Below are 12,326 nucleotides of genomic sequence, written 5' to 3'. Positions count from 1 at the left end.
CAAAACGTGTACTTGATGCTGTCAACTTTTATACTACACAGTTCATCATGTACCATGGTGTAGTAGATGTGTTTTACTTCAGAAGTTTGAAAGTATTGTTTCTTCTCTTTGAACTAATGGAAATCATTACATATTTACTCGGAACTCGAGGCGAGGAGATTTACCTATATCCATACATATACATATTAAATCGGATAGACAAATATAGAAAACAAACAATGACTGCCAAAATTGTGATCGTGAACGTTTATTAGCAATATGATAAAGAGTACACATCCAAATTTATATATAAACAATCTCTCCTTCTCAAAATCTGTGGATTATAAAGTAGTGAAAGATAATGCACTTTGCGAGAACGAAAGCTACTAAAATGACCATAGCATTGAACATACACACCGCAACATCGACACAGGGATGCTGCATGGGTGATACACTTCTTAATTGCACTTCACAAGCCGACCCGTGCACACGTAGGGAAAAAAAAAAGATTATTATGAAACATAACACTTGCATAATTGTGCCAAAATAAAATCTGTCACACTGAGCATCATATCAAAACGTAATGTAAGATGTGACTTCACAAGAAGATACAACTCATAAGACAGCACCTTTTGTTCTTTCAAAGCTTGTCTGTTTGACTGGTGGGTTTATCAGAAACTTCGAGCGTAATTACATAATAATATGTACATTTAGATATTTACGGTGTGCATTTCGGAAGCAATTTTGCTGGTGGGCGGCTTTTGTTTCGTGCGCGTTAGCTTGCAATAGCCTTTCACGCCATAGACAGGCGTGGTGAAACGTGTACTCAGAATGATTGTTGGTCTGCAGCTTTGTCTGTTAATGTGCACAAGGTTGGTTTACGGAAGACGACTAAGAGATAAGGCAACAAGGTTGATTGGATAAAGATTTCCCTCATTTCCATATGTCAGACAATCTCAGGCACGACATGATATCTTTCAGCATTCAAAACAACAACAACAACAAAAAACGGGATAAAGTGAATTTGAGAATAACTTTGACACAGACAAATGATTACATTTGTTGATATCTCAACAAAGATTCCCTACATCATCAGAATGAACAAAATCTGACATCTTCTGATTCATCTAGACAATGTAGGATTTGGGGAGAATGGGTCATTATTTTGAACTTTGCGAATGCAGCAAAAATATGATAAAATACATTTGATATCTAGTCTGATGTTACATGCATATTGGTCTAAAATAAACTGTAATAGATTGAAGTCGTGGGATATGAAGGTGATGTAAAGAGTATAGCATTGTTTTTGACGATTCCAGAGAAAGTGGAATCAAGGGGTGAGGCGGACGTTTCCCGAACCCTGTTCATCTCAGAATTGATGCAATTCGAAGACACTGTAATCAGGATTATCTTCAATAACAGTTAATGAGATTGGGACCAATATCGGGACTGGAATGGGTGATAACTATAGAGTTAAGAAAAAGCAAAAACATGCTAATAGATCTATTTTTGACATTTTTGTTTGACATTGTAGGAAATCAACAATGGATGATGGTTCCTAGGTCTATAGGACAGCGATCCCAGGTAATTAAACTTGGACTGCAAATAGCTACCCTTAACATGCAGGAAAGTCTCCAACGCAGCTAGGATTTAATTGTTCTTAGTAATGTCTTTGCGATCAATTGTACGTCACGGGTGATTTCCGAACAAAGGATGCTTCTTAGTCTAGTGTGACATTCGTTTGGCTGGTTTGTCTTAACCCTTCTACCTCTCCTCGTTTTAATCCTCTCATTCTTCTCTTCTCTTATTTTCTTCTTTATCATATTTATTTTTTCTCTCTGAAAGATTCCTCCTTATTTTCCTCAATGGTCTCTGTGTCCCCTCTTACGAATGAAACCAAAATCGCACAAGACATTATTATTAGTTTACTGTTAAAGGTCAAATCACAAAAAGACACGCTGCGCACCCAGAAATAAAACGAAAATACACTAGTATTTGAAAAGCACCAAGAACTTTGGAATCATTTCATCTAATTTCATTTTTGTAGAAGAATCTCTATCTTTTATGACACTTTAACAACATTGGCATCTAAAGAATGATGGAATCAGGTACATACAATACAAAGTTGATAAACAGCGACTTGAGTGAAAACGTGGTATAAGAAAAAGCTTGAAAGAAGCATTGTCGGAACCACCAAGTCAAACGCGATACCTGCACACAGTTTGTAAAATATCTCGTTTGCTCAGTATACAGTCATAATGGTGAGTGTGCTTGTGTAACATCTGACAGTAATCCTCGCCAAAGACAAAGTATTAAAACATAATTAGACCAGAATGCTTCCCTCATACATGCAAATAACTGTCTTCGTAAGTCTTCGCATTTCAACGTAATAGGCAAGCACTGATTTGAACATGTTCAGTCTGTTTCAGCAACTAATGCCTGCTCATGCAGTCTGTAAGAGCTACAGATGTCGAAAGAAACTTCCCGTCATCAGCACTGAAAAAACTAATAAATACACACATTAAACTAAACAAAATAAATACCTAAATAAATATTTTTGTTTTCTTTCGACAGTAAAACAGCTGACTTTGAAATGTGAAAGAACCCTTTCCGCATACAACAGCAAACCAAATATTTTCGTCTGCAGCATTGACTGTAGATTGATGCTACATATTTGTATGATTGTTCCCATGCTCTTCCGTTGAACTTTAACCCTACATTTCATGTTCACACACATTTTTTGATTTTACGTGGGAAGACAAAGGTTAGTATACGTCTGAAATGACCGCGAGATATACGTGTCATAATTACTACCATGGGCTATAATGTAAGGTGAACCTAGAGTGACGGCACTCTTCCATTTATCATTACAGTATTTGTGATGTCCGGCTGATGAGCGCAAATTGCATTACACGTGACAATTATGTAACATAAGAAATCTCCACGGATGAATAGTTTCATCAGAGCAGTTTTTGTCAACGGGTTCACAAATAATCATAATATGCAGGTGGGCCGAGGATTAATACGTGTACACCTGATGACATTACAGAGTTGTTGACGCGTGCTGAGGCTAGGAATAAAGAGAGACGAGATGGTGAGAGCACACTATTTTTATCATGGGTTATCCAGAAAGACATGCTTTCTCCCACGTGCGCGAATCAATTACAAATTAAACAAAAAGTTATGATCAATCTCGTGATTAACAAAGGTTCCCCGTTTCGTCGAAACACAAAATCTTGATGTGGAATCAAAGATTCATTTCTTCTTGGGCCATATTGATTCGTACTGATCGTTCTGAGATTTAAATTGTCTGTGCAGTACGTCGTAACCCCCATCAGGGCACGGTTGCGGCTGTCTCAGCTGACCGTTACCGCCGAGTTTTTTGGGGCTCGCCTGCTCGCCCGTCGTTGCGGGCTGCTGGTTATCTCCTTCTAGATAGTCGTAGTCGTCTTCGTCGTCGTGACGAAGCGTCGGGGCCGGCACCCGCTTGGCTGGCGCGGGAGCGAGTCTTTGAGACGGCCTGTTGAGGTGCGAATACTGACCATCGTTCTCGGCAACTTTTAAGGCACTGCTGTACCCTGTATTTCCGCGCGTTGTCTTCCCGCGCGTCGTGTTCTTCCCGCCCTCGGCTGCTCGTCTGCCGGCGCTCCCTCTATCCGTCCCTCTGTTAAGAACGCTGTATTCGCTGCTCTGCGAAGGAGTCGAGTAGGTATATGAGCGTGTGAAGCGGAACTGCTTTGGTCGTTCATTCTCGAGCACCTCTTCATCAAGCTCGTCGTAGTCGCTGTCGTCCGTCGGCTTGTAAATTTCTGACACCCGATTTGATGAGGTGTTCGAGCTAGATGACGTGTAGAGAGACTGATAGCCACGATCGCTGGTCTTCGAATCGGACTGCGTCATCGTTAGAGCTCGCTTGGAAGGAGCGTCCGAGCTGAGCGTTGAGACGTGGTCGACCGGTTCGGCGTAGTCGTCGTAGTCGTTGTCGAGCGTGACCTTGGTGGTGCTGCTAGGCTTCGGATTTGAGTTCGATCGGGAGCGCATCGGGCTTGGAGAGGCACTGCCCTTGCTGGAATTAGACTTGTTGGTACGCAGGCTGTTGGCCCAGTTGGCGAAGAGCTCGGTAGCCTTGGCGTCAGTTCTCGTCATATCCATGGTGGACATATTACTCAGCGAGGAGGTGCGGAGGAGGTAGATCTCCTTGGTGATGGAACTGATGCTGTCCCTGGCACGGATTGATTCACTTCGCTCCCGGGATTTCTTCGCGAGCTTGTCCAGTGATTTGCTGTTACTCCTCACACGGCCTGTAAACAGTCAAGATAGAAGAAAATCGGAAAGGATTATATTACCACATGTGCGTGTCAATTCCAGCTGTCATAAATGATGGTAATAATGACTCCGTGTCATGCCATGCTTCACCAAGTATGAAGGTTCCTGCAAAAGTGCAAAGGTAAAATCTGATGGTAGTTAGAGAGAAGTCTTTGTGTTTTAATACACACGCGCGCGGTCATCTAAATGAAATGTTCGCACTCGGAATGGTTCAAAGGGCATTACGTACAGCATCTAAAAGCACCCGTGATTCTAAATTGTGATTATTTCTACGGGCAATAGGAAATCGATAATACATGTACTTCTGCAGTCACACACACTATCATACCGTTATTTAATCCAGATGATCCAGGAAATGATTTTGAACATACCATGCAAAGTAAGAAGGATATGTGTGTCCGTTTCTTGGGCTGATGAATATTGTATGATAGAGTGATTGTACTTTCCTTTGTCAGCTGTTTGTAAATGGCATACAGTAAAAGCATGTCGCTAGGCCTACTATTGTCACCTTTATTTGTTTATCAATCATTTAGAGAAGGAATATCAGGCCCAAGAACACACGTTCTGAGGAAAAACGGTGTTACTATTATCATTATTAGTACGATTATGATTTTAATGCCATTATGGTTATGGATAATAACTATCTTATCATTATCATTACTATCGTCACTGCTACTAGTATTACTCTTATTATCATTGCTTCTTTTATAATCACTCTTGAGAAAAATACTGCCGGAAATTTTGGCCCGTCTCATATCAATATTGGTTTAAAAACATTAATTCTTTAATCCAGCTTACACAATGAATGTTATCGAGAATCATGACAGTCTATTCATCTGACTAATGGCAACTTGTTCATAAAATTTTCTATCAGTTTTAAAGGGAAAGTTCGGGGTGCATTTGAAAAGGGTATTATATCTCCATTTCAAACCGTTTTCAAATATTCATTTCGCATCTTCTGATGTATCAATGATACTATTTTAGAAACGCTTCGCCAGAGTCTGGCTGTAAACCAAGAGTTCCTGACTTCAAGCATGATGTACTTAACTGTGTGTCTTTCTCTTTTTGCTGCAACCAAGATGCCACTGACCCCACCCAACTCCCCAAGGGGACCCAAGTATAATGCTGGATTTTAAACAAAGCATGGTATGCAAACTTGAGCCTGCTGAAGTGAGATTACATAAACCGTTTATTATTTTTCAAGTGACTGATTGTAATTGTAGGCCTACGTCTATTTGTATTCATTTGTACTTTAAATGTATATTTGTTTTGTGTTATAATTGTATCATTTGTACGTTGTTGTTTTTTTTTTTAATTGTTTAACAGTTAGCCGATTCTGAGTAATAAATGCACTGGTCGGGGAGGAAGGCCTCGAGCCTCGGTGATATCGTTTGCCTTTTCCTCCCCTGGCAACCAGTTGTATGCATCGAGAATCACCACATTCTTTATATCACGTAATATGACTTGCCAAATGAATGATAATCATAATAATAATTGAAATAGTGATTCTCTTTATGGTGTGTACTTATATCAGGTATATTTTGTGTTAGTATAAATGTGCGATGGTTGTTTGCGTCTGTGTGAACTAAACACGGAGGAAGTGGTTCCAGGTTCCACATGATAAGTACCAGGCCCAGCAAACTTTGGAAGCTGGCTAAGCCAGTTAGAGCATCGAATAGTGTCCTTCAACGTCACAAGCGAAAGAGATATTCAGGTACAACATCCCCTCTTTAGTCCCCAACAAACGACCGTCCTTCCCGCCTGAATCTATGCCGCGCTTTTCCTATCGCGGGTGTTTTTCAAGGGGATTTTTCTCCAAAGCGCGGACAAACTCGTGCAAGATCGTGTGAAAAGTTTTACACAATTGGGTGATTTTAGTTTTCCGTTGTAAAGTTTTATCACGGGATCCCATATCGACAGTTTGACTTATCGTGTGACAGACATCCACTGGTTCCGATACATTTATTCAGGGCAAAAAAAGACAGACCCAGTTTATACGATTGTAGCTGTTTACAAACCCCTGGGGTTACAAACCGAGTTAAGATAAGTCAGCCATCCACAGTGGCGGATCCAGAGGGGGGCGCAACCGGCGCACGCCCCCCCTTTATTTTTCGTAAAAAACAAAAGAAATAAAAAGAAAAACAATGAAATGAAACCCGGAAGTGGCACCAGAAACATTAGTCACGCCCCCCCTTTACAGAATTCCTGGATCCGCCCCTGATCCAGCAAAGTTCTATACACGAAATTTTCATTTCCCTTGTTACGTTGCTGAACCGAAGCCAAGTAAGTCATAGAGTGAACTTTTACACAAAGCATGTTGTAGATCTTTAAAAGAAAATGAAAAAAACACAAATAAACAACAAACAAACAAATGAAAACTACTCTAAAATAGTAGTAAATAGCGTTCATGTACTTAAAATTTTCGCTGGAAGTTTCAACAATGTGGACTGAAAAACTTAATCACGATTTCAACAATATACCTCACTGCCGCGGGAAAAAAAAAACAACAACAATCTGATGCATTCATTATAATTATGAAAGCATTTTGTGATTTCGTTGTTATGTTAAACGACAAATGAGACTGATGCGATGACTTAAAGCACTGGAATGAAACTAAATAGATTTTAAATTTAATTCTAAGACCATGGAGAGTTTAGGAATATACTGGGGTACAGGATTTTTTTTTTTTGCATGCAAACTACTATTTACAAACGAAATTTTATATCTGAAAAAAAAAAAAACACCAAATGAGATTGAGTGAAACTGCATTTTGCTGTGTGCTTCTGCATTAGCGGTCTAATATCTGTCTTATGCGTTAACAGAAATGTAAGTTCATACTGCAGTAACCATTAGCAACGGCCAGACACCCTAACGCCCGCATTATCCAAAGCGCTGAACTGTTGGCGTCAACTTTCCAAAAATATGAAACTTTCTTATATGAAAACTAAAGAGATGGAAATCTGTTCAGTAGTCGAGAGGATAACCATTTTTGAAGTCTCGCCAAAGTTTGAGTCGAGTTAAGCGGACTAGTACAGCTTCCCGCTGTATCAACCAATAATCCTCTAGCTTTCCCACAGTGCTGTATATTTACTAACTTGCTACTTTTAAGCGTCGCCATTAATGACGATCTATCTTCTCTTCTATCCAGGGTATCCATTAATATCTCTGCTTTACCAAAGTTCCGGGCCATTCTTATGACTCCGTCATAGCCGAATACCTACCTATCTATACACAGAGAGGGCTAAGACCGAAATTATTGAATTACTCCTTCTGGAAAGAACACAGTGTCCTACAATTTGAAACACAATGAGAAACACAGTGTAAAAACTCTTAGGCCTATATCACGATGTTAAATTCGAGCGTTTTAACATCGTGAAAACATTGAGAATCATCAATTCACAGTGTGAAACAGGACATTACCATGTGAACTCTCGATGAAAAACCACACCACACTGTGATATCATTGTCACACTTCTGCTAAATTCAAGAGATTTCACATAGTCGACTATGTGAACACATTGAGAACAGATTGTGGGACACTGTTCCTTCTGGCAAAAGATGTTGAATAAAAGATTTTTTTTTTCAAGAATTTTATGCACTTGGCAGGATTCGAATTGGGGACTTTTGATTCGGAGTCCAGGGTTCTATCACCTCGGATCACAGCAGTACGACAACATTGAAAGTGTTGGTGTCCCATAAGGCAAATATATCACATACATCACATATCTGATTTGCTATGTTACTTGTGAAACACGGAAGTGCTAAGAATTTGCGACTTGCGGGCAAGACAACGTGTGTATGAATACATTGTTGAAAAGGTTTGTTTACTAATGTTATTCAAATAACTATATGCATATATTTACACCCCGACCTATAGTTACGCATCATATTGATTTATCTGATCCTGTGAATGCATTTCATAACTTTGCATTTTTGCGTTTAGTAAGCTGTATTAGACAAGCTTAAAGCAAGTTTCAGCTATCAAAGACGGCCCGGTCCTTGTTATAGAAGTAATAATATTACATTGCTGTTAAGCAGTGTGTACCAAACAATAAATATCCCTACATACAGCAGCACACCACTGCATGATGCTTATTTGACATTGAAAGGTCATATGCTTAGGTTCTTGCATATACAAAATTTAATTTGAATTGAATTGAATTGAATTGACTTGAATTGAACTGAATTGAATTGAATTGAATTGAATTGAATTGAATTGAATTGAATTGAATTGAATTGAATTGAATTGGATTGAATTGAATATTACTGTATTCGAATATTACTGTATTTTGTTTGCCTTTGACAGCATGGTGTAAGACGAAGATTATGACTTTTTCATATTACACGAAAATTCTCATTCAGCGGACTCCTACTATCTAAACAAAAATTTTCCTCACCAGACCGAAAGAAAACAGAAATGTTTGCAAAGCAAGCATGGAAACTGGAAGATATTTCATTTCACGTTAATGGGTCCAGTGATCGTCAAACTGACATCTTCTAATCAGTGTAGGCCTACTTAAAGAGTGCCTTGAACCTGACTAATTATGTTTTGGTTGGTTCGGTTTTGTTTTGAAACTACATTTCGCTTTTTTTATCAATGTTCAAGGACGTTCATAACTGTCCTATCATCATTATTCACCCGATTTTTAAAGTGTCACAAAGCTCTTCTTTAGGTTTTACACTTAGTGTTACACATTTTGATAGTTACGTATAGATGAGCAGTTGGGAGTCATGTACATCTCTCTGTTGTGTTTATAGTGTTCATGGACAGTGAGTTGATTTGGGAGTATTTGTGTTTGGTGTTTGGTGTTACACTGACACAGAGAGCGATGTTTGGAGGGAAGTTGGGGACGGGGCTGCATTGAATCAATGAGAAGTCATTTTTAAGAATGCACATTAGCTATTCTCATAATATACAAGGGCTGAGTTATAACCCCCCCCCCCCCATTATCAAATATCCTACTGTTTTCATTTGCTTTTAATTTGGTCATCGCCATAATACACTTATCTATGTGGTAAAAACCCTTTCAGGATTTTCTGCCAACAAACCGCTGCCTGAGACACTAACTTTTACATCCAATCCAAAATCACTCCAATTAAGTATTTTAAGACATGCTTACTGCCTTTAAATTTCCCTGATCAAAATCTAAATTCTTAGGACACTGTGATACAGACTACATATTTCATCCCTGTCCTGCTACGACCGGTCATGTCAATTCTGGACTATTCTTGGTTTTTTGTTACGTTGTGATTATCTGTTTTTATACCGATAGTCCTTGGTCCACGGAATTGAAAGTAATACTCCACTTTTTTTTTAATCACAGATCATATCACAATCTAAACCCAGGTCAATAATTATATTTAATTTAGGAACATTGACTACGTGTCATCTTACCCATTACCACCCACAATCCACCCAAAAAATAACACGACACAATAAACAACACAAACAGGAACACATATCATAGAAACTGACAGACAGATTGAGGAAGACAGAGAGAAAGATGGAGCGAAAGACAGGGAAGGGAGAGAGAGTGAGAAAGAGGGAAAGACAAAAAGGGGGAGGGGGAGAAAGGGGGAGGGGGGGGGGGGATTGACGCCGGACTTTCCTCTGTTGGATATTAAACCACCCCCTGCGTAGCCAATCAAGACCCTAAATTTCTATATGCAATGTAGGCAATTAGCTTCGTGGCAGGGGATCTATGGAAGGAGGAAGTTAGCAAAAATAGGACATTATCGAACAAGAATCTTTCCCTTCTGCGAGAAATACGCGCCACTATAAAAAAAAAAAAAACAAAATGCCGCCTTCTTTGTATCATATGCGTACCACATGTATGAGAACCATTTCATCCTTCTTCTTACAACCGAAAAAAAGCAACCAGCTTGTTTCACCAGGAAATATGCCTATCCTGATGAGAATATGAACTAGGGTCACACGAAGAGTAATTTCCTGATTTGTGACTAAAAAACCACACACAAATCAACTCCCATTTCCTTTCACACATATTCCATTTCAACCATCCTCTCTCTATCAAACATCCCATGCACATTTAAATAGATCTAGGTGTATTGGCTATTTAGTATAACATCTGCTATCTGTGTTGCGATTGATTCTTCATGCGCCAGTTTACATGCACTGAAGTATATACATGATTGTAGCAATGAAAGTCAAATCATGAACGCAATTCATTGCTTAAGCGACCAGAAATCAAAGTCCCAAATGCAGGTACATTGCATTGTAGATGTGATCGCATTTACTCTTGGTGAAACAACAGTCTTGAAGTAAGACTATCCAATAATTCGTCTTAAACTCTTAAAATTCCATTACCTTCTTATTCAAATCCTATCTTTAGGATACTTCTATCATTCCCTTCATTCCTCATGTTCATCATAATTATTATTTGTTAAAATCCACGTGGTCATTAGGTGTGGAATTGCCCTTGAATGTTATCCCGCTTTACATGCTTGACTTTGGATTTATGTTACTGCGTCTTTATCTTACGAATTATCTTCGTCATAATATATGACGAGAAGGAACAACTTTTAGTATATTCAAATTAGGGATTCCAGCGTCGAGTATTTTCTATTGTGACTGATTGACAAATTGTTCTTCATCGACGCAAACAACACCGATTATTCAGCGTTTTCTAGTGATAGTCATGCTTGAAATCACGGGTATCCACTGATAGATACAAAATCAAGAGGTCGTGAGTTCGAATTTCATCCGAGTATGTATGTCCATTTTTTTCATCATGGCTATTACGTACAACATAGAATGATCGATGAATGACAATTTGTCAATCATTTGTAACTTGAAGTCTGTTTGAAACAAGGTGGACCAAATGCAAAGAAATGGAATTGTTGATGTGCTTTGATATTCTGTGAAAAACGTGAAAATACGAATGGTTTGGAGTAACATTTAGTGGCAGCTATAAGATTTCTTTATCTTAAAAGGATACAGAAAAATGAGAAGAGAGATAAAAATATATTTCTTCCCAATGCTTAACACGAATAGTTTGAGTTCAAAGTTTGATACAAGTCAGTCGTTCTATGAAAATGCTAGACGCTGTCCTACGAGACTTATAACAGGATACAGCGACACAGTGTATGTTCGCATATAAAGATTCTGAAATTCTTCATTGTATTGCCCACAGACTAGCTATACAAGCGAACAATTGGTTTTGATTTGATCTCGTCACAGAAACAATATAGGTCATCAAAACTAGTCGCCTCATTTTCTGGCCTAGTATGACCAACTCATATCCCATAGCATAGGGGAAACATTTCACTGGTTGTCAAAATGATACATGTTGCTCTGAATCGTATACCGCATATTGTAGAAATGAGTCTTACATAGTAATATTTTAAATCAATCAATCAATCAATCAATCAATCAATCAATCAATCAATCAATCAATCAATCAATCAATCAATCAATCAATCAATCAATCAATCACTGTACTCGGTTGTAAACAACGGAGTACAGATATCAAACCCATAAAAGAAACGATATGTTTGCTTGTTTAGACGATTGGGGACTTATTGACTTCAAGAATGCCGAGGAAAATTGAAAAGACAGAATAAACAATTTAAAACATTTCCACTGAACTATCCATGCAAGTTCGGATGGAAGCTCAAATGAAATTCGTGGTGAAAGTGAATATTGGTGTTCGTGTATAGAGTACATGTGACAAGTCGCTATAAGCTCTGATTCATCCTGGTCAGGGGAATTTGACTTGGCAGGTTTACATCACAGGCAAACCTATAAGTGTGGTTCTTAAATTGGCATGTTTTTAAAACATGTTTTGTGTCATTCTTGGGTCAAATATGCTGACATTATTTATCTACCATATACTAAAACGTTTTCGGTATTAACGAACATGGAATATTTATGTAATACTAGTAATGATAAAAACTTACCGTTCGTTGATTCCACGATTTCGTAGACGTTTGTCTCTTCCAGTCCCACCTTGTGTGATCTGTATGGAAGACAGGATCGGAAACAAGAAAACAACTGTCTC

General features: G+C 38.6%; 1 protein-coding gene across 1 annotated transcript in view; it reads right to left on the bottom strand.

Annotated features, from left to right (window-relative positions):
• Positions 1 to 323: 323 nt before the first annotated feature.
• Positions 324 to 12,326, bottom strand: part of LOC140237816 (uncharacterized) — a 34,761-nt gene continuing 22,758 nt past the window's right edge. The window contains exons 7-8 of the mRNA XM_072317745.1: positions 12,226 to 12,284; positions 324 to 4,280 (exon numbers count right to left, since the gene is read on the bottom strand). Of these exons, the coding sequence (XP_072173846.1) occupies positions 3,235 to 4,280; positions 12,226 to 12,284 (1,105 nt within the window). The 3' untranslated portion in view covers positions 324 to 3,234. The remainder of the gene's footprint in view (positions 4,281 to 12,225; positions 12,285 to 12,326) is intronic.

This window comes from Diadema setosum, chromosome 14, assembly GCF_964275005.1.
Source record: "Diadema setosum chromosome 14, eeDiaSeto1, whole genome shotgun sequence".
NCBI lineage: Eukaryota > Metazoa > Echinodermata > Echinoidea > Diadematoida > Diadematidae > Diadema > Diadema setosum.
This window is presented reverse-complemented; position numbering and strand designations above follow the sequence as displayed.